Raw genomic sequence first — 24,828 nt, 5'->3', positions numbered from 1 at the left:
GAGAGGGAGGAGCCACACAACAGGAACAGCACTAACCCCGCCCATAACAACTCCAACACCGCCCCTAAGAAGAGAACGGGGCAGGTCAAAGGGCAGAGGTCAGACCAGAGGTCAGACCAGGGGCAGGTTGGGACCATGGAGCCTGCAGTGGCTCAAGGCCTGGGGAACTTGAAACCAGGAGACCAGGTTCTCGCGCTCTACTGGGAAGACAACAAGGTACAACTATATTAACACTGGAGTCATGGTTAGGTAGATGGGAGTCATGGTTAGATAGATGGGAGTCATGGTTAGATGTGAGTCATGGTTAGATAGATGGGAGTCATGGTTAGATAGATGGGAGTCATGGTTAGATAGATGGGAGTCATGGTTAGATAGATGGGAGTCATGGTTTGGTAGATGGGAGTCATGGTTTGGTAGATGGGAGTCATGGTTAGATAGATGGGAGTCATGGTTAGATAGATGGGAGTCATGGTTAGATAGATGGGAGTCATAGTTAGATAGATGGGAGTCATGGTTAGATAGATGGGAGTCACGGTTAGATAGATGGGAGTCATGGTTAGATAGATGGGAGTCACGGTTAGATAGATGGGAGTCATGGCTAGATAGATGGGAGGTAGATGGGAGTCGTGGTTAGATAGATGGGAGTCACGGTTAGATAGATGTGAGTCACGGTTAGATAGATGTGAGTCACAGTTAGATAGATGGGAGTCAGGGTTAGATAGATGGGAGTCAGGGTTAGATAGATGGGAGTCACGGTTAGATAGATGTGAGTCACAGTTAGATAGATGGGAGTCACAGTTAGATAGATGGGAGTCAGGGTTAGATAGATGGGAGTCACGGTTAGATAGATGGGTGTCAGGGTTAGATAGATGGGAGTCACGGTTAGATAGATGTGAGTCACAGTTAGATAGATGGGAGTCACGGTTAGATAGATGGGAGTCAGGGTTAGAAAGATGGGAGTCACGGTTAGATAGATGGGAGTCATAGTTAGATAGATGGGAGTCACGGTTAGATAGATGGGAGTCATGGCTAGATAGATGGGAGGTAGATGCGAGTCGTGGTTAGATAGATGGGAGTCATGGCTAGATAGATGGGAGTCATAGTTAGATAGATGGGAGTCGTGGTTAGATAGATGGGAGTCATAGTTAGATAGATGGGAGTCACGGTTAGATAGATGGGAGTCACAGTTAGATAGATGGGAGTCGTGGTCAGATAGATGGGAGTCATAGTTAGATAGATGGGAGTCATGGTTAGATAGATGGGAGTCGTGGTTAGATAGATGGGAGTCATAGTTAGATAGATGGGAGTCATAGTTAGATAGATGGGAGTCATAGTTAGATAGATGGGAGTCATAGTTAGATAGATGGGAGTCATAGTTAGATAGATGGGAGTCATAGTTAGATAGATGGGAGTCATGGTTAGATAGATGGGAGTCACGGTTAGGTAGATGGGAGTCGCGGTTAGGTAGATGGGAGTCGTGGTTAGGTAGATGGGAGTCGTGGTTAGATAGTTTGGAGTCATGGTTAGATAGATGGGAGTCATGGTTAGATAGATGGGAGTCATGGTTAGATAGATGGGAGTCATGGTTAGGTAGATGGGAGTCGTGGTTAGATAGATGGGAGTCATGGTTAGATAGATGGGAGTCATGGTTAGGTAGAAGGGAGTCATGGTTAGGTAGATGGGAGTCATAGTTAGATAGATGGGAGTCATAGTTAGGTAGATGGGAGTCATAGTTAGGTAGATGGGAGTCATGGTTAGGTAGATGGGAGTCATGGTTAGATGGATGGGAGTCGTGGTTAGATGGATGGGAGTCGTGGTTAGATAGAGGGGAGTCACAGTTAGATAGATGGGAGTCACGGTTAGATAGATGGGAGTCACGGTTAGATAGATGGGAGTCATGTTAGATAGATGGGAGTCATGTTAGATAGATGGGAGTCATGGTTAGATAGATGGGAGTCATGGTTAGATAGATGGGAGTCAGAGTTAGATAGATGGGAGTCACGGTTAGATAGATGGGTGTCAGGGTTAGATAGATGTGAGTCACAGTTAGATAGATGGGAGTCACGGTTAGATAGATGGGAGTCAGGGTTAGAAAGATGGGAGTCACGGTTAGATAGATGGGAGTCATAGTTAGATAGATGGGAGTCACGGTTAGATAGATGGGAGTCATGGCTAGATAGATGGGAGGTAGATGGGAGTCGTGGTTAGATAGATGGGAGTCATGGCTAGATAGATGGGAGTCATAGTTAGATAGATGGGAGTCGTGGTTAGATAGATGGGAGTCATAGTTAGATAGATGGGAGTCATAGTTAGATAGATGGGAGTCATAGTTAGATAGATGGGAGTCACAGTTAGATAGATGGGAGTCGTGGTTAGGTAGATGGGAGTCGTGGTTAGGTAGATGGAAGTCGTGGTTAGGTAGTTTGGAGTCGTGGTTAGATAGATGGGAGTCATGGTTAGATAGATGGGAGTCATGGTTAGATAGATGGGAGTCATGTTTAGATAGATGGGAGTCACGGTTAGATAGATGGGAGTCACAGTTAGATAGATGGGAGTCACGGTTAGATAGATGGGAGTCAGGGTTAGAAAGATGGGAGTCACGGTTAGATAGATGGGAGTCATAGTTAGATAGATGGGAGGTAGATGGGAGTCGTGGTTAGATAGATGGGAGTCACGGTTAGATAGATGGGTGTCAGGGTTAGATAGATGGGAGTCACGGTTAGATAGATGTGAGTCACAGTTAGATAGATGGGAGTCACGGTTAGATAGATGGGAGTCAGGGTTAGAAAGATGGGAGTCACGGTTAGATAGATGGGAGTCATAGTTAGATAGATGGGAGTCACGGTTAGATAGATGGGAGTCATGGCTAGATAGATGGGAGGTAGATGGGAGTCGTGGTTAGATAGATGGGAGTCATGGCTAGATAGATGGGAGTCATAGTTAGATAGATGGGAGTCGTGGTTAGATAGATGGGAGTCATAGTTAGATAGATGGGAGTCACGGTTAGATAGATGGGAGTCACAGTTAGATAGATGGGAGTCGTGGTCAGATAGATGGGAGTCATGGTTAGATAGATGGGAGTCGTGGTTAGATAGATGGGAGTCGTGGTTAGATAGATGGGAGTCATAGTTAGATAGATGGGAGTCATAGTTAGATAGATGGGAGTCATAGTTAGATAGATGGGAGTCATAGTTAGATAGATGGGAGTCATAGTTAGATAGATGGGAGTCATAGTTAGATAGATGGGAGTCATGGTTAGATAGATGGGAGTCACGGTTTGGTAGATGCGAGTCGTGGTTAGGTAGATGGGAGTCGTGGTTAGGTAGATGGGAGTCGTGGTTAGATAGTTTGGAGTCGTGGTTAGATAGATGGGAGTCATGGTTAGATAGATGGGAGTCATGGTTAGATAGATGGGAGTCATGGTTAGGTAGATGGGAGTCATGGTTAGGTAGATGGGAGTCGTGGTTAGATAGATGGGAGTCATGGTTAGATAGATGGGAGTCATGGTTAGGTAGAAGGGAGTCATGGTTAGGTAGATGGGAGTCATAGTTAGATAGATGGGAGTCATAGTTAGGTAGATGGGAGTCATAGTTAGGTAGATGGGAGTCATGGTTAGGTAGATGGGAGTCATGGTTAGATGGATGGGAGTCGTGGTTAGATAGAGGGGAGTCACGGTTAGATAGAGGGGAGTCACAGTTAGATAGATGGGAGTCATGGTTAGATAGATGGGAGTCACGGTTAGATAGATGGGAGTCATGTTAGATAGATGGGAGTCATGGTTAGATAGATGGGAGTCATGGTTAGATAGATGGGAGTCAGGGTTAGATAGATGGGAGTCACGGTTAGATAGATGGGTGTCAGGGTTAGATAGATGTGAGTCACAGTTAGATAGATGGGAGTCACGGTTAGATAGATGGGAGTCAGGGTTTGAAAGATGGGAGTCACGGTTAGATAGATGGGAGTCATAGTTAGATAGATCGGAGTCACGGTTAGATAGATGGGAGTCATGGCTAGATAGATGGGAGGTAGATGGGAGTCGTGGTTAGATAGATGGGAGTCATGGCTAGATAGATGGGAGTCATAGTTAGATAGATGGGAGTCGTGGTTAGATAGATGGGAGTCATAGTTAGATAGATGGGAGTCACGGTTAGATAGATGGGAGTCACAGTTAGATAGATGGGAGTCACGGTTAGATAGATGGGAGTCATAGTTAGATAGATGGGAGTCATGGTTAGATAGATGAGAGTCGTGGTTAGATAGATGGGAGTCATAGTTAGATAGATGGGAGTCATAGTTAGATAGATGGGAGTCATAGTTAGATAGATGGGAGTCATAGTTAGATAGATGGGAGTAATAGTTAGATAGATGGGAGTCACAGTTAGATAGATGGGAGTCGTGGTTAGGTAGATGGGAGTCGTGGTTAGGTAGATGGGAGTCGTGGTTAGATAGTTTGGAGTCATGGTTAGATAGATGGGAGTCATGGTTAGATAGATGGGAGTCATGGTTAGATAGATGGGAGTCATGGTTAGATAGATGGGAGTCATGGTTAGGTAGATGGGAGTCGTGGTTAGGTAGATGGGAGTCGTGGTTAGATAGATGGGAGTCATGGTTAGATAGATGGGAGTCATGGTTAGGTAGATGGGAGTCATAGTTAGATAGATGGGAGTCATAGTTAGGTAGATGGGAGTCATGGTTAGGTAGATGGGAGTCATGGTTAGGTAGATGGGAGTCATGGTTAGGTAGATGGGAGTCATGGTTAGATAGATGGGAGTCATGGTTAGATGGATGGGAGTCGTGGTTAGATAGAGGGGAGTCACAGTTAGATAGATGGGAGTCATGGTTAGATAGATGGGAGTCACGGTTAGATAGATGGGAGTCATAGTTAGATAGATGGGAGTCATAGTTAGGTAGATGGGAGTCATAGTTAGGTAGATGGGAGTCATGGTTAGGTAGATGGGAGTCATGGTTAGATGGATGGGAGTCGTGGTTAGATGGATGGGAGTCGTGGTTAGATAGAGGGGAGTCACAGTTAGATAGATGGGAGTCATGGTTAGATAGATGGGAGTCACGGTTAGATAGATGGGAGTCATGTTAGATAGATGGGAGTCATGGTTAGATAGATGGGAGTCATGGTTAGATAGATGGGAGTCAGGGTTAGATAGATGGGAGTCACGGTTAGATAGATGGGTGTCAGGGTTAGATAGATGTGAGTCACAGTTAGATAGATGGGAGTCACGGTTAGATAGATGGGAGTCAGGGTTTGAAAGATGGGAGTCACGGTTAGATAGATGGGAGTCATAGTTAGATAGATCGGAGTCACGGTTAGATAGATGGGAGTCATAGTTAGATAGATGGGAGTCATAGTTAGATAGATGGGAGTAATAGTTAGATAGATGGGAGTCACAGTTAGATAGATGGGAGTCGTGGTTAGGTAGATGGGAGTCGTGGTTAGGTAGATGGGAGTCGTGGTTAGATAGTTTGGAGTCATGGTTAGATAGATGGGAGTCATGGTTAGATAGATGGGAGTCATGGTTAGATAGATGGGAGTCATGGTTAGGTAGATGGGAGTCGTGGTTAGGTAGATGGGAGTCGTGGTTAGATAGATGGGAGTCATGGTTAGATAGATGGGAGTCATGGTTAGGTAGATGGGAGTCATAGTTAGATAGATGGGAGTCATAGTTAGGTAGATGGGAGTCATGGTTAGGTAGATGGGAGTCATGGTTAGGTAGATGGGAGTCATGGTTAGGTAGATGGGAGTCATGGTTAGGTAGATGGGAGTCATGGTTAGATGGATGGGAGTCGTGGTTAGATAGAGGGGAGTCACAGTTAGATAGATGGGAGTCATGGTTAGATAGATGGGAGTCACGGTTAGATAGATGGGAGTCACAGTTAGATAGATGGGAGTCACGGTTAGATAGATGGGAGTCAGGGTTAGAAAGATGGGAGTCACGGTTAGATAGATGGGAGTCATAGTTAGATAGATGGGAGGTAGATGGGAGTCGTGGTTAGATAGATGGGAGTCACGGTTAGATAGATGGGTGTCAGGGTTAGATAGATGGGAGTCACGGTTAGATAGATGTGAGTCACAGTTAGATAGATGGGAGTCACGGTTAGATAGATGGGAGTCAGGGTTAGAAAGATGGGAGTCACGGTTAGATAGATGGGAGTCATAGTTAGATAGATGGGAGTCACGGTTAGATAGATGGGAGTCATGGCTAGATAGATGGGAGGTAGATGGGAGTCGTGGTTAGATAGATGGGAGTCATGGCTAGATAGATGGGAGTCATAGTTAGATAGATGGGAGTCGTGGTTAGATAGATGGGAGTCATAGTTAGATAGATGGGAGTCACGGTTAGATAGATGGGAGTCACAGTTAGATAGATGGGAGTCGTGGTCAGATAGATGGGAGTCATGGTTAGATAGATGGGAGTCGTGGTTAGATAGATGGGAGTCGTGGTTAGATAGATGGGAGTCACGGTTAGATAGATGGGTGTCAGGGTTAGATAGATGGGAGTCACGGTTAGATAGATGGGAGTCATGGCTAGATAGATGGGAGGTAGATGGGAGTCGTGGTTAGATAGATGGGAGTCATGGCTAGATAGATGGGAGTCATAGTTAGATAGATGGGAGTCATAGTTAGATAGATGGGAGTCGTGGTTAGATAGATGGGAGTCATAGTTAGATAGATGGGAGTCACGGTTAGATAGATGGGAGTCACAGTTAGATAGATGGGAGTCGTGGTCAGATAGATGGGAGTCATGGTTAGATAGATGGGAGTCGTGGTTAGATAGATGGGAGTCGTGGTTAGATAGATGGGAGTCGTGGTTAGATAGATGGGAGTCATAGTTAGATAGATGGGAGTCATAGTTAGATAGATGGGAGTCATAGTTAGATAGATGGGAGTCACAGTTAGATAGATGGGAGTCACGGTTAGATAGATGGGAGTCGTGGTTAGGTAGATGGGAGTCGTGGTTAGGTAGATGGGAGTCGTGGTTAGGTAGATGGGAGTCGTGGTTAGATAGTTTGGAGTCATGGTTAGATAGATGGGAGTCATGGTTAGGTAGATGTGAGTCATGGTTAGATAGATGGGAGTCATAGTTAGGTAGATGGGAGTCATAGTTAGGTAGATGGGAGTCATGGTTAGATAGATGGGAGTCATAGTTAGATAGATGGGAGTCACGGTTAGATAGATGGGAGTCACAGTTAGATAGATGGGAGTCACGGTTAGATAGATGGGAGTCGTGGTTAGATAGATGGGAGTCATAGTTAGATAGATGGGAGTCATAGTTAGATAGATGGGAGTCATAGTTAGATAGATGGGAGTAATAGTTAGATAGATGGGAGTCACAGTTAGATAGATGGGAGTCGTGGTTAGGTAGATGGGAGTCGTGGTTAGGTAGATGGGAGTCGTGGTTAGATAGTTTGGAGTCATGGTTAGATAGATGGGAGTCATGGTTAGATAGATGGGAGTCATGGTTAGATAGATGGGAGTCATGGTTAGGTAGATGGGAGTCGTGGTTAGGTAGATGGGAGTCGTGGTTAGATAGATGGGAGTCATGGTTAGATAGATGGGAGTCATGGTTAGGTAGATGGGAGTCATAGTTAGATAGATGGGAGTCATAGTTAGGTAGATGGGAGTCATGGTTAGGTAGATGGGAGTCATGGTTAGGTAGATGGGAGTCATGGTTAGGTAGATGGGAGTCATGGTTAGGTAGATGGGAGTCATGGTTAGATGGATGGGAGTCGTGGTTAGATAGAGGGGAGTCACAGTTAGATAGATGGGAGTCATGGTTAGATAGATGGGAGTCACGGTTAGATAGATGGGAGTCACAGTTAGATAGATGGGAGTCACGGTTAGATAGATGGGAGTCAGGGTTAGAAAGATGGGAGTCACGGTTAGATAGATGGGAGTCATAGTTAGATAGATGGGAGGTAGATGGGAGTCGTGGTTAGATAGATGGGAGTCACGGTTAGATAGATGGGTGTCAGGGTTAGATAGATGGGAGTCACGGTTAGATAGATGTGAGTCACAGTTAGATAGATGGGAGTCACGGTTAGATAGATGGGAGTCAGGGTTAGAAAGATGGGAGTCACGGTTAGATAGATGGGAGTCATAGTTAGATAGATGGGAGTCACGGTTAGATAGATGGGAGTCATGGCTAGATAGATGGGAGGTAGTTGGGAGTCGTGGTTAGATAGATGGGAGTCATGGCTAGATAGATGGGAGTCATAGTTAGATAGATGGGAGTCGTGGTTAGATAGATGGGAGTCATAGTTAGATAGATGGGAGTCACGGTTAGATAGATGGGAGTCACAGTTAGATAGATGGGAGTCGTGGTCAGATAGATGGGAGTCATGGTTAGATAGATGGGAGTCGTGGTTAGATAGATGGGAGTCGTGGTTAGATAGATGGGAGTCACGGTTAGATAGATGGGTGTCAGGGTTAGATAGATGGGAGTCACGGTTAGATAGATGGGAGTCAGGGTTAGAAAGATGGGAGTCACGGTTCGATAGATGGGAGTCATAGTTAGATAGATGGGAGTCACGGTTAGATAGATGGGAGTCATGGCTAGATAGATGGGAGGTAGATGGGAGTCGTGGTTAGATAGATGGGAGTCATGGCTAGATAGATGGGAGTCATAGTTAGATAGATGGGAGTCATAGTTAGATAGATGGGAGTCGTGGTTAGATAGATGGGAGTCATAGTTAGATAGATGGGAGTCACGGTTAGATAGATGGGAGTCACAGTTAGATAGATGGGAGTCGTGGTCAGATAGATGGGAGTCATGGTTAGATAGATGGGAGTCGTGGTTAGATAGATGGGAGTCGTGGTTAGATAGATGGGAGTCACGGTTAGATAGATGGGTGTCAGGGTTAGATAGATGGGAGTCACGGTTAGATAGATGGGAGTCAGGGTTAGAAAGATGGGAGTCACGGTTCGATAGATGGGAGTCATAGTTAGATAGATGGGAGTCACGGTTAGATAGATGGGAGTCATGGCTAGATAGATGGGAGGTAGATGGGAGTCGTGGTTAGATAGATGGGAGTCATGGCTAGATAGATGGGAGTCATAGTTAGATAGATGGGAGTCATAGTTAGATAGATGGGAGTCGTGGTTAGATAGATGGGAGTCATAGTTAGATAGATGGGAGTCACGGTTAGATAGATGGGAGTCACAGTTAGATAGATGGGAGTCGTGGTCAGATAGATGGGAGTCATGGTTAGATAGATGGGAGTCGTGGTTAGATAGATGGGAGTCGTGGTTAGATAGATGGGAGTCGTGGTTAGATAGATGGGAGTCATAGTTAGATAGATGGGAGTCATAGTTAGATAGATGGGAGTCATAGTTAGATAGATGGGAGTCACAGTTAGATAGATGGGAGTCACGGTTAGATAGATGGGAGTCATGGTTAGGTAGATGTGAGTCATGGTTAGATAGATGGGAGTCATAGTTAGGTAGATGGGAGTCATAGTTAGGTAGATGGGAGTCATGGTTAGGTAGATGGGAGTCATGGTTAGATGGATGGGAGTCACGGTTAGATAGAGGGGAGTCACAGTTAGATAGATGGGAGTCACGGTTAGATAGATGGGAGTCACGGTTAGATAGATGGGAGTCATGTTAGATAGATGGGAGTCATGGTTAGATAGATGGGAGTCATGGTTAGATAGATGGGAGTCAGGGTTAGATAGATGGGAGTCACGGTTAGATAGATGGGTGTCAGGGTTAGATAGATGGGTGTCAGGGTTAGATAGATGTGAGTCACGGTTAGATAGATGGGAGTCAGGGTTAGAAAGATGGGAGTCACGGTTAGATAGATGGGAGTCATAGTTAGATAGATGGGAGTCACGGTTAGATAGATGGGAGTCATGGCTAGATAGATGGAAGGTAGATGGGAGTCGTGGTTAGATAGATGGGAGTCATGGCTAGATAGATGGGAGTCATAGTTAGATAGATGGGAGTCGTGGTTAGATAGATGGGAGTCATAGTTAGATAGATGGGAGTCACGGTTAGATAGATGGGAGTCACAGTTAGATAGATGGGAGTCGTGGTTAGATAGATGGGAGTCATAGTTAGATAGATGGGAGTCATGGTTAGATAGATGGGAGTCGTGGTTAGATATATGGGAGTCATAGTTAGATAGATGGGAGTCATAGTTAGATAGATGGGAGTCATAGTTAGATAGATGGGAGTCATAGTTAGATAGATGGGAGTCACAGTTAGATAGATGGGAGTCGTGGTTAGGTAGATGGGAGTCGTGGTTAGGTAGATGGGAGTCGTGGTTAGATAGTTTGGAGTCATGGTTAGATAGATGGGAGTCATGGTTAGATAGATGGGAGTCATGGTTAGATAGATGGGAGTCATGGTTAGATAGATGGGAGTCATGGTTAGGTAGATGGGAGTCATAGTTAGGTAGATGGGAGTCATGGTTAGGTAGATGGGAGTCATGGTTAGGTAGATGGGAGTCATGGTTAGATAGATGGGAGTCGTGGTTAGATGGATGGGAGTCGTGGTTAGATGGATGGGAGTCGTGGTTAGATAGAGGGGAGTCACAGTTAGATAGAGGGGAGTCACGGTTAGATAGATGGGAGTCGTGGTTAGATAGATGGGAGTCATAGTTAGATAGATGGGAGTCGTGGTTAGATAGATGGGAGTCGTGGTTAGATAGATGGGAGTCATGGTTAGATAGATGGGAGTCATGGTTAGGTAGATGGGAGTCGTGGTTAGGTAGATGGGAGTCGTGGTTAGATAGATGGGAGTCATGGTTAGATAGATGGGAGTCATGGTTAGGTAGAAGGGAGTCATGGTTAGGTAGATGGGAGTCATAGTTAGATAGATGGGAGTCATAGTTAGGTAGATGGGAGTCATGGTTAGGTAGATGGGAGTCATGGTTAGGTAGATGGGAGTCATAGTTAGATAGATGGGAGTCATAGTTAGGTAGATGGGAGTCATGGTTAGGTAGATGGGAGTCATGGTTAGGTAGATGGGAGTCATGGTTAGATAGATGGGAGTCATGGTTAGATGGATGGGAGTCGTGGTTAGATAGAGGGGAGTCACAGTTAGATAGAGGGGAGTCACAGTTAGATAGATGGGAGTCATGGTTAGATAGATGGGAGTCATGGTTAGATAGATGGGAGTCACGGTTAGATAGATGGGAGTCACGGTTAGATAGATGGGAGTCACGGTTAGATAGATGGGAGTCACGGTTAGATAGATGGGAGTCACGGTTAGATAGATGGGAGTCACGGTTAGATAGATGGGAGTCACGGTTAGATAGATGGGAGTCACGGTTAGATAGATGGGAGTCATGTTAGATAGATGGGAGTCATGGTTAGATAGATGGGAGTCACAGTTAGATAGATGGGAGTCACGGTTAGATAGATGGGAGTCACGGTTAGATAGATGGGATTCATGGTTAGATAGATGGGAGTCATGGCTGTGTATAATGACACCTCTGTGTGTAGTTCTCACAGGTCCAGTGTAATGACACCTCTGTGTGTAGTTCTACAGGTCCAGGATAGATGCTGTGTGTAATGACACCTCTGTGTGTAGTTCTATAGGTCCAGTGTAATGACACCTCTGTGTGTAGTTCTATAGATCCAGTGTAATGACACCTCTGTGTGTAGTTCCACAGGGCCAGGATAGATGCTGTGTGTAATGACACCTCTGTTTGTAGTTCTACAGGTCCAGGATAGATGCTGTTCATCCCTCCGGTCTCACGGCCGTCGTGGTCTTCACTGAGTATGGAAACTGTGAGGAGGTCCTTCTACACAACATCAGACCGGTCAGCACGGACTTCTGGGTAAGCATCTATGGGACTACAGTTGCTCTGTCTCGACTCACCTTTCCACGATCCCTCACGTCCTCTCTCCTCTCCAGCTTCTCAAACCATATTGGAGGAGAATGTCCAAGGCCCCCCCCACCCCTAGTCCGTCTCCTCCAATTGGTTTTAGAGAAGGAGGAGAGGAAAAGAGGATGTGAGGAAACGAGGAAAGACTCATTGAGAATGAGCCTTCGTTCTGCCTAATAGAAAGTCCTAAGATGGCGCCTCATATTCAGGTGTGAAGACACAGACTGACACAACGTGGTTTAGCCTTCAGGAAGGTCTGCTGCTCTCATATCAGCTCTTAAACCAGCGCAGTGCATTCACAGTGTCTTTAGTCCAGAGTGCAGATCTAGGATCAGGTCAGAACGGCGGAGGGAGGGAGGGACGGAAGGAGGGGGAGGGAGGGAGGGACGGAAGGAGGGGGGAGGGAGGGAGGGACGGAAGGAGGGGGGAGGGGGAGGGACGGAAGGAGGGGGAGGGACGGAAGGAGGGAGGGAGGGAGGGACGGAAGGAGGGGGGAGGGGGGACGGAAGGAGGGGGGAGGGAGGGAGGGACGGAAGGAGGGGGGAGGGAGGGAGGGGGAGGGAGGGACGGAAGGAGGGGGGAGGGAGGGACGGAAGGAGGGGGAGGGAGGGAGGGACGGAAGGAGGGGGAGGGAGGGACGGAAGGAGGGGGAGGGAGGGAGGGGGGAGGGAGGAGGGAGGGAGGGACGGAAGGAGGGGGGAGGGAGGGAGGGAGGTAGGTAGGTCGGTTGGGAGGGAGGGAGGGAGGGAGGGAGGGTGGCATGGTAGCTTAGTGGTTAGAGCGTTGGACTAGTAACGGTTGCAAGGTTGCAAGTTCAAACCCCCGAGCTGACAAGGTACAAATCCGTCGTTCTGCCCCTGAACAGGCAGTTAACCCACTGTTCCTAGTCCGTCAATGAAAATAAGAAGTTTTTCTCAACTGACTTGCCTAGTTAAATAAAGATAAATAAATAAAAAAAGAATAGAATCGTATTCAGTATGATTTAAATAAACAAACTGATGGTAGGTCTGTATGTGTGGCGGCAGAAGGAAGAGGAGGGGCTAGAGTACCGGCGCGGGGGAGATGGGCAGCCTCGGACCACCACGAGGACGCGGCCCACGGTCCAGTATTACCAGCCGCCCAGGGCCAGGGACTGACTGACCACATCATGACTGAGTTACGGTACGGACACAACACCTGGACACTACATGACTGAGTTACGGTACGGACACAACACCTGGACACTACATGTCTGAGTTACGGTACAGACAGGTTACACCTGGACACTACATGACTGAGTTACGGTACGGACACAACACCTGGACACTACATGACTGAGTTACTGTACAGACACAACACCTGGACACTACATGACTGAGTTACGGTACAGACACAACACCTGGACACTACATGACTGAGTTACTGTACAGACACAACACCTGGACACTACATGACTGAGTTACGGTACAGACACAACACCTGGACACTACATGACTGAGTTACGGTGCGGACAGGTTACACCTGGACACTACATGACTGAGTTACTGTACAGACACAACACCTGGACACTACATGACTGAGTTACGGTACAGACACAACACCTGGACACTACATGACTGAGTTACGGTACAGACAGGTTACACCTGGACACTACATGACTGAGTTACGGTACAGACACAACACCTGGACACTACATGACTGAGTTACGGTGCGGACAGGTTACACCTGGACACTACATGACTGAGTTACGGTACAGACAGGCTACACCTGGACACTACATGACTGAGTTACGGTACAGACACAACACCTGGACACTACATGACTGAGTTACGGGACAGACACAACACCTGGACACTACATGACTGAGTTACGGTGCGGACACAACACCTGGACACTACATGACTGAGTTACGGTACAGACAGGTTACACCTGGACACTACATGACTGAGTTACGGTACAGACAGGTGACACCTGGACACTACATGACTGAGTTACGGTACAGACAGGTTACACCTGGACACTACATGACTGAGTTACAGTACAGACAGGTTACACCTGGACACTACATGACTGAGTTACGGTACAGACAGGTAACACCTGGACACTACATGACTGAGTTACGGTACGGACAGGTGACACCTGGACACTACATGACTGAGTTACGGTACGGACAGGTGACACCTGGACACTACATGACTGAGTTACGGTGCGGACAGGTTACACCTGGACACTACATGACTGAGTTACGGTACAGACAGGTTACACCTGGACACTACATGACTGAGTTACAGTACAGACACAACACCTGGACACTACATGACTGAGTTACTGGTGCGGACACAACACCGGTTTACTACATGACTGAGTTACGGTACAGACAGGTGACACCTGGACACTACATGACTGAGTTACGGTGCGGACACAACACCTGGACACTACATGACTGAGTTACGGTACAGACAGGTTACACCTGGACACTACATGACTGAGTTACGGTACAGACAGGTTACACCTGGACACTACATGACTGAGTTACGGATGCGGACAGGTTACACCTGGACACTACATGACTGAGTTACGGTACAGACAGGTGACACCTGGACACTACATGACTGAGTTACGGTACGGACAGGTTACACCTGGACACTACATGACTGAGTTACGGTATGGACACAACACCTGGACACTACATGACTGAGTTACGGTACGGACAGGTTACACCTGGACACTACATGACTGAGTTACGGTACAGACAGGTGACACCTGGACACTACATGACTGAGTTACGGTACAGACAGGTTACACCTGGACACTACATGACTGAGTTACGGTACAGACAGGTTACACCTGGACACTACATGACTGAGTTACGGTACAGACAGGTTACACCTGGACACTACATGACTGAGTTACGGTACAGACAGGTTACACCTGGACACTACATGACTGAGTTACGGTACAGACACAACACCTGGACACTACATGACTGAGTTACGGTGCGGACAGGTTACACCTGGACACTACATGACTGAGTTACGGTACAGACAGGCTACACCTGGACACTACATGACTGAGTTACGGTACAGACACAACACCTGGACACTACATGACTGAGTTACGGGACAGACACAACACCTGGACACTACATGACTGAGTTACGGCACGGACACAACACCTGGACACTACATGACTGAGTTACGGTACAGACAGGTTACACCTGGACACTACATGACTGAGTTACGGTACAGACAGGTGACACCTGGACACTACATGACTGAGTTACGGTACAGACAGGTTACACCTGGACACTACATGACTGAGTTACAGTACAGACAGGTTACACCTGGACACTACATGACTGAGTTACGGTACAGACAGGTAACACCTGGACACTACATGACTGAGTTACGGTGCGGACAGGTGACACCTGGACACTACATGACTGAGTTACGGTGCGGACAGGTGACACCTGGACACTACATGACTGAGTTACGGTGCGGACAGGTTACACCTGGACACTACATGACTGAGTTACGGTACAGACAGGTTACACCTGGACACTACATGACTGAGTTACAGTACAGACACAACACCTGGACACTACATGACTGAGTTACGGTACGGACACAACACCGGTTTACTACATGACTGAGTTACGGTACAGACAGGTGACACCTGGACACTACATGACTGAGTTACGGTACGGACACAACACCTGGACACTACATGACTGAGTTACGGTACAGACAGGTTACACCTGGACACTACATGACTGAGTTACGGTACGGACAGGTTACACCTGGACACTACATGACTGAGTTACGGTACGGACAGGTTACACCTGGACACTACATGACTGAGTTACGGTACAGACAGGTGACACCTGGACACTACATGACTGAGTTACGGTACGGACAGGTTACACCTGGACACTACATGACTGAGTTACGGTATGGACACAACACCTGGACACTACATGACTGAGTTACGGTACGGACAGGTTACACCTGGACACTACATGACTGAGTTACGGTACAGACAGGTGACACCTGGACACTACATGACTGAGTTACGGTACAGACAGGTTACACCTGGACACTACATGACTGAGTTACGGTACAGACAGGTTACACCTGGACACTACATGACTGAGTTACGGTACAGACAGGTTACACCTGGACACTACATGACTGAGTTACGGTACAGACAGGTTACACCTGGACACTACATGACTGAGTTACGGTACAGACAGGTTACACCTGGACACTACATGACTGAGTTACGGTACAGACACAACACCTGGACACTACATGACTGAGTTACGGTACAGACAGGTTACACCTGGACACTACATGACTGAGTTACGGTACGGACACAACACCTGGACACTACATGACTGAGTTACGGTACGGACAGGTGACACCTGGACACTACATGACTGAGTTACAGTACAGACACAACACCTGGACACTACATGACTGAGTTACGGTACAGACACAACACCTGGACACTACATGACTGAGTTACTGTACAGACAGGTTACACCTGGACACTACATGACTGAGTTACGGTACGGACAGGTGACACCTGGACACTACATGACTGAGTTACGGTACAGACACAACACCTGGACACTACATGACTGAGTTACGGTACGGACAGGTTACACCTGGACACTACATGACTGAGTTACAGTACAGACACAACACCTGGACACTACATGACTGAGTTACGGTACAGACACAACACCTGGACACTACATGACTGAGTTACGGTACAGACAGGTTACACCTGGACACTACATGACTGAGTTACGGTGCGGACAGGTGACACCTGGACACTACATGACTGAGTTACAGTACAGACAGGTTACACCTGGACACTACATGACTGAGTTACGGTACGGACACAACACCTGGACACTACATGACTGAGTTACGGTACGGACAGGTGACACCTGGACACTACATGACTGAGTTACAGTACAGACAGGTGACACCTGGACACTACATGACTGAGTTACTGTACAGACACAACACCTGGACACTACATGACTGAGTTACGGTGCGGACACAACACCTGGACACTACATGACTGAGTTACGGCGGACACAACACCTGGACACTACATGACTGAGTTACGGTGCGGACAGGTTACACCTGGACACTACATGACTGAGTTACGGTACAGACACAACACCTGGACACTACATGACTGAGTTACGGTGCGGACAGGTTACACCTGGACACTACATGACTGAGTTACAGTACAGACAGGTGACACCTGGACACTACATGACTGAGTTACTGTACAGACACAACACCTGGACACTACATGACTGAGTTACGGTACAGACACAACACCTGGACACTACATGACTGAGTTACGGTGCGGACAGGTTACACCTGGACACTACATGACTGAGTTACGGTGCGGACAGGTTACACCTGGACACTACATGACTGAGTTACGGTACAGACAGGTTACACCTGGACACTACATGACTGAGTTACTGTACGGACACAACACCTGGACACTACATGACTGAGTTACGGTACAGACAGGTTACACCTGGACACTACATGACTGAGTTACGGTACGGACACAACACCTGGACACTACATGACTGAGTTACGGTGCGGACACAACACCTGGACACTACATGACTGAGTTACGGTACGGACAGGTTACACCTGGACACTACATGACTGAGTTACGGTACAGACAGGTTACACCTGGACACTACATGACTGAGTTACGGTACAGACAGGTTACACCTGGACACTACATGACTGAGTTACGGTACGGACCGGTGACACCTGGACACTACATGACTGAGTTACGGTACAGACACAACACCTGGACACTACATGACTGAGTTACGGTACGGACAGGTGACACCTGGACACTACATGACTGAGTTACGGTACAGACAGGTGACACCTGGACACTACATGACTGAGTTACTGTACAGACACAACACCTGGACACTACATGACTGAGTTACGGTACGGACAGGTGACACCTGGACACTACATGACTGAGTTACGGTACAGACAGGTTACACCTGGACACTACATGACTGAGTTACGGTACGGACAGGTGACACCTGGACACTACATGACTGAGTTACGGTACAGACAGGTTACACCTGGACACTACATGACTGAGTTACGGTACAGACACAACACCTGGACACTACATGACTGAGTTACGGTACGGACACAACACCTGGACACTACATGACTGAGTTACGGTACAGACAGGTTACACCTGGACACTACATGACTGAGTTACGGCACGGACACAACACCTGGACACTACATGACTGAGTTACAGTACAGACAGGTTACACCTGGACACTACATGACTGAGTTACGGTACGGACACAACACCTGGACACTACATGACTGAGTTACGGTACGGACAGGTGACACCTGGACACTACATGACTGAGTTACAGTACAGACAGGTGACACCTGGACACTACATGACTGAGTTACTGTACAGACACAACACCTGGACACTACATGACTGAGTTACGGTGCGGACACAACACCTGGACACTACATGACTGAGTTACGGTGCGGACAGGTTACACCTGGACACTACATGACTGAGTTACGGTACAGACAGGTTACACCTGGACACTACATGACTGAGTTACGGTACGGACACAACACCTGGACACTACATGACTGAGTTACGGTACGGACAGGTTACACCTGGACACTACATGACTGAGTTACGGTACAGACAGGTTACACCTGGACACTACATGACTGAGTTACGGTACGGACACAACACCTGGACACTACATGACTGAGTTACGGTGCGGACAGGTTACACCTGGACACTACATGACTGAGTTACGGTACAGACAGGTTACACCTGGACACTACATGACTGAGTTACGGTACAGACACAACACCTGGACACTACATGACTGAGTTACGGTACGGACAGGTTACACCTGGACACTACATGACTGAGTTACAGTACAGACAGGTGACACCTGGACACTACATGACTGAGTTACTGTACAGACACAACACCTGGACACTACATGACTGAGTTACGGTACAGACACAACACCTGGACACTACATGACTGAGTTACGGTGCGGACAGGTTACACCTGGACACTACATGACTGAGTTACGGTGCGGACAGGTTACACCTGGACACTACATGACTGAGTTACGGTACAGACAGGTTACACCTGGACACTACATGACTGAGTTACTGTACGGACACAACACCTGGACACTACATGACTGAGTTACGGTACAGACAGGTTACACCTGGACACTACATGACTGAGTTACGGTGCGGACACAACACCTGGACACTACATGACTGAGTTACGGCACGGACACAACACCTGGACACTACATGACTGAGTTACGGTACGGACACAACACCTGGACACTACATGACTGAGTTACGGTGCGGACAGGTTACACCTGGACACTACATGACTGAGTTACGGTACAGACAGGTTACACCTGGACACTACATGACTGAGTTACGGTACAGACAGGTTACACCTGGACACTACATGACTGAGTTACGGTACGGACCGGTGACACCTGGACACTACATGACTGAGTTACGGTACAGACACAACACCTGGACACTACATGACTGAGTTACGGTACGGACAGGTGACACCTGGACACTACATGACTGAGTTACGGTACAGACAGGTGACACCTGGACACTACATGACTGAGTTACTGTACAGACACAACACCTGGACACTACATGACTGAGTTACGGTACGGACAGGTGACACCTGGACACTACATGACTGAGTTACGGTACAGACAGGTTACACCTGGACACTACATGACTGAGTTACGGTGCGGACAGGTGACACCTGGACACTACATGACTGAGTTACGGTACAGACAGGTTACACCTGGACACTACATGACTGAGTTACGGTACAGACACAACACCTGGACACTACATGACTGAGTTACGGTGCGGACAGGTTACACCTGGACACTACATGACTGAGTTACGGTGCGGACAGGTTACACCTGGACACTACATGACTGAGTTACGGTACAGACACAACACCTGGACACTACATGACTGAGTTACGGTGCGGACACAACACCTGGACACTACATGACTGAGTTACGGTACAGACAGGTTACACCTGGACACTACATGACTGAGTTACGGTACGGACACAACACCTGGACACTACATGACTGAGTTACGGTATAGACAGGTTACACCTGGACACTACATGACTGAGTTACTGTACGGACACAACACCTGAACCCCTGGCCAGGTAAACACTATAGCAGTTTAGTCCCAAATGGCTCTCTGTTCCCTTGATAGTGCGCTACTGTTGACCAGATTGCTATGGGTTAGTCCTACGGGCCCTGGTCTATGGGTTAGTCCTACGGGCCCTGTTCTATGGGTTAGTCCTACGGGCCCTGGTCTATGGGTTAGTCCTACGGGCCCTGGTGTATGGGTTAGTCCTACGGGCCCTGGTCTATGGGTTAGTCCTACGGGTCCTGGTGTATGGGTTAGTCCTACGGGTCCTGGTGTATGGGTTAGTCCTACGGGCCCTGGTCTTTGGGTTAGTCCTACGGGTCCTGGTCTATGGGTTAGTCCTACGGGTCCTGGTCTATGGGTTAGTCCTACGGGCCCTGGTCTATGGGTTAGTCCTTCTGGCCCTGGTGTATGGGTTAGTCCTACGGGCCCTGGTGTATGGGTTAGTCCTACGGGCCCTGGTGTATGGGTTAGTCCTACGGGCCCTGGTGTATGGGTTAGTCCTACGGGTCCTGGTGTATGGGTTAGTCCTACGGGCCCTGGTGTATGGGTTAGTCCTACGGGCCCTGGTCTCTGGGTTAGTCCTACGGGTCCTGGTCTATGGGTTAGTCCTACAGGCCCTGGTGTATGGGTTAGTCCTACGGGCCCTGGTCTATGGGTTAGTCCTACGGGCCCTGGTGTATGGGTTAGTCCTACGGGCCCTGGTCTATGGGTTAGTCCTACGGGTCCTGGTCTATGGGTTAGTCCTACGGGCCCTGGTGTATGGGTTAGTCCTACGGGCCCTGGTCTATGGGTTAGTCCTACGGGCCCTGGTCTATGGGTTAGTCCTTCGGGCCCTGGTCTATGGGCTAATCCTACAGTTCCTGGTCTATAGGTTAGTCCTACGGGCCCTGGTGTATGGGTTAGTCCTACGGGCCCTGGTCTATGGGTTAGTCCTACGGGCCCTGGTCTATGGGTTAGTCCTACGGGTCCTGGTCTATGGGTTAGTCCTATGGGCCCTGGTCTATGGGTTAGTCCTACGGGCCCTGGTCTATGGGTTAGTCCTACGGGTCCTGGTCTATAGGTTAGTCCTAAGGGCCCTGGTGTATGGGTTAGTCCTACGGGCCCTGGTCTATGGGTTAGTCCTACGGGCCCTGGTCTATGGGTTAGTCCTACGGGTCCTGGTCTATGGGTTAGTCCTACGGGCCCTGGTCTATGGGTTAGTCCTACAGGCCCTGGTCTATGGGTTAGTCCTACGGGTCCTGGTCTATGGGTCAGTCCTACGGGCCCTGGTGTATGGGTTAGTCCTACGGGCCCTGTTATATGGGTTAGTCCTATGGGCCCTGGTCTATGGGTTAGTCCTATGGGCCCTGGTCTATGGGTTAGTCCTACGGGCCCTGGTCTATGGGTTAGTCCTACGGGCCCTGGTGTATGGGTTAGTCCTACGGGCCCTGGTGTATGGGTTAGTCCTATGGGCCCTGGTCTATGGGTTAGTCCTACGGGTCCTGGTCTATGGGTTAGTCCTACGGGCCCTGGTCTATGGGTTAGTCCTACGGGCCCTGGTCTATGGGTTAGTCCTACGGGCCCTGGTCTATGGTTTAGTCCTACAGGCCCTGGTCTATGGGTTAGTCCTACGGGCCCTGGTCTATGGGTTAGTCCTACAGGCCCTGGTCTATGGGTTAGTCTACAGGCCCTGGTCTATGGGTTAGTCTTACGGGCCCTGGTCTATGGGTTAATCCTACGGGCCCTGGTGTATGGGTTAGTCCTACGGGTCCTGGTCTATGGGTTAGTCCTACGGGTCCTGGTCTATGGGTTAGTCCTACGGGTCCTGGTCTATGGGTTAGTCCTACGGGTCCTGGTCTATAGGTTAGTCGTATACAGGGTTGATGGTGGTTTGATGAGGTGATCTGATGAACTGAACACAGGGTTGATGGTCGTTTGATGAGGTGATCTGATGCACTGAACACAGGGTTGATGGTGGTTTGATGAGGTGATCTGATGAACTGAACACAGGGTTGATGAGGTGATCTGATGAACTGAACACAGGGTTGATGGTCGTTTGATGAGGTGATCTGATGAGCTGAACACAGGGTTGATGGTCGTTTGATGAGGTGATCTGATGAGCTGAACACAGGGTTGATGGTCGTTTGATGAGGTGATCTGATGAGCTGAACACAGGGTTGATGGTCGTTTGATGAGGTGATCTGATGAACTGAACACGTTTGATGAGGTGATCTGATGAACTGAACACAGTGTTGATGGTGGTTTGATGAGGTGATCTGATGCACTGAACACAGGGTTGATGGTGGGTTGATGAGGTGATCTGATGAGCTGAACACAGGGTTGATGGTGGGTTGATGAGGTGATCTGATGAGCTGAACACAGGGTTGATGGTGGTTTGATGAGGTGATCTGATGAACTGAACACAGGGTTGATGCTGGTTTGATGAGGTGATCTGATGAACTGAACACAGGGTTGATGGTGGTTTGATGAGGTGATCTGATGAACTGAACACAGGGTTGATGGTGGTTTGATGAGGTGAACACAGGTTTGATGAGGTGATCTGATGCACTGAACACAGGGTTGATGGTGGTTTGATGAGGTGATCTGATGAACTGAACACAGGGTTGATGGTGGTTTGATGAGGTGAACACAGGTTTGATGAGGTGATCTGATGAACTGAACACAGGGTTGATGGTGGTTTGATGAGGTGAACACAGGGTTGATGAGGTGATCTGATGAACTGAACACAGGGTTGATGCTGGTTTGATGAGGTGATCTGATGAACTGAACACGGTTGATGCTGGTTTGATGAGGTGATCTGATGAGCTGAACACAGGGTTGATGCTGGTTTGATGAGGTGATCTGATGCACTGACAGTCTGTCTGTTTCCTTTTCCCCCTCAGACGGAATCCACAAATGATCCCAGAGGTCGACGGATCTGACCTCAAAAAACCCACATCTTTCTTCTCTCGGGGTTTGCAAAATTCCCGCGACTTTCCCAGGTTTTTTCCCAGAAATCCCTGTTTTGGAGGATTCCACATCCTTATTGTTCCCTCCCGATTCCACAGAATCTTTCAACTGTGGATTTCTGAAAAACTGAGTTTTGGGAAAGTTAGTGGTATTTCTTTGCAGGCCTTCTCTCCTCTTCACCAAATACACGATGACCGACTCTTCCTCTGTGTCTTCCTCTGTGTTCACTTTGTGTCTCCATATCAAGAAGTGTGAAACATTCAGGAAAAGGGCTTGTTGCTCTAAAAGAGGCTGACAACGAGGACTCTCTAGCTAACAAACTTTGTAAAGCGCACAGCCACTGTACACGTGGGAAGATTTGTAAAATAGTTTATTATTAGACAAATAAAAATACTGGCTCCTGTATTTCTCTGGTTTTTATTTGTCTGATTTGAAATCTCTTATCCAATGAAATGTCTCATGTTGCACCATTAATGTCTCAGTCCGTGTGTTCCTGTCTGACGGCTCGGTCTGTTACTACAGTCCGTGTGTTCCTGTCTGACGGCTCGGTCTGTTACTACAGTCCGTGTGTTCCTGTCTGACAGCTCGGTCTGTTACTACAGTCCATGTGTTCCTGTCTGACGGCTCGGTCTGCTACTACAGTCCGTGTGTTCCTGTCTGACGGCTCGGTCTGTTACTACAGTCCATGTGTTCCTGTCTGACAGCTCGGTCTGTTACTACAGTCCATGTGTTCCTGTCTGACAGCTCGGTCTGTTACTACAGTCCGTGTGTTCCTGTCTGACAGCTCGGTCTGTTACTACAGTCCGTGTGTTCCTGTCTGACAGCTCGGTCTGTTACTACAGTCCATGTGTTCCTGTCTGACAGCTCGGTCTGTTACTACAGTCCGTGTGTTCCTGTCTGACAGCTCGGTCTGCTACTACAGTCCGTGTGTTCCTGTCTGACGGCTCGGTCTGCTACTACAGTCCGTGTGTTCCTGTCTGACAGCTCAGTCTGTTACTACAGTCCATGTGTTCCTGTCTGACAGCTCGGTCTGTTACTACAGTCCGTGTGTTCCTGTCTGACAGCTCGGTCTGTTACTACAGTCCATGTGTTCCTGTCTGACAGCTCGGTCTGTTACTACAGTCCATGTGTTCCTGTCTGACAGCTCGGTCTGTTACTACAGTCCATGTGTTCCTGTCTGACAGCTCAGTCTGTTACTACAGTCCATGTGTTCCTGTCTGACAGCTCGGTCTGTTACTACAGTCCGTGTGTTCCTGTCTGACGGCTCGGTCTGTTACTACAGTCCATGTGTTCCTCTCCTTTCTCAGGCAGCTCAAGGTTAATGTTTGTTTCCGTCTGTCTGTCTGTCTGTCTGTCTTGTCTGTCTGTCTTGTCTGTCTGTCTGTCTGTCTGTCTGTCTGTCTGTCTTGTCTGTCTTGTCTGTCTGTCTGTCTGTCTGTCTGTCTGTCTGTCTGTCTATCTGTCCATCCATCTATCTGTCCATCCATCCTGCTAGATAGGTTTCTATATTACTGTCCATCCATCTATCTGTCCATCCATCCTGCTAGATAGGTTTCTATATTACTGTCCATCCATCCTGCTAGATAGGTTTCTATATTACTGTCCATCCATCTATCTGTCCATCCTGCTAGATAGGTTTCTATATTACTGTCCATCCATCTATCTGTCCATCCTGCTAGATAGGTTTCTATATTACTGTCCATCCATCTATCTATCCATCCATCCTGCTAGATAGGTTTCTATATTACTGTCCA

General features: G+C 48.0%; 1 protein-coding gene across 1 annotated transcript in view; it reads left to right on the top strand.

Annotated features, from left to right (window-relative positions):
* LOC135535889 (tudor domain-containing protein 3-like) overlaps positions 1–23,479 on the top strand; it is a 79,647-nt gene extending 56,168 nt beyond the window's left edge. The window contains 4 exon segments of the mRNA XM_064962300.1: positions 1–216; positions 11,676–11,801; positions 12,875–13,010; positions 23,008–23,479. Coding sequence (XP_064818372.1) covers positions 1–216; positions 11,676–11,801; positions 12,875–12,985 — 453 coding nt within the window. The 3' untranslated portion in view covers positions 12,986–13,010; positions 23,008–23,479.
* The last annotated feature ends 1,349 nt before the right edge of the window (positions 23,480–24,828 follow it).

This window comes from Oncorhynchus masou, unplaced genomic scaffold (genome assembly GCF_036934945.1).
Source record: "Oncorhynchus masou masou isolate Uvic2021 unplaced genomic scaffold, UVic_Omas_1.1 unplaced_scaffold_528, whole genome shotgun sequence".
Taxonomy (NCBI): Eukaryota; Metazoa; Chordata; class Actinopteri; order Salmoniformes; family Salmonidae; genus Oncorhynchus; species Oncorhynchus masou.
The sequence above is the reverse complement of the archived record's forward strand: the minus strand, read 5'-3'. Positions and strand labels throughout refer to the sequence as shown.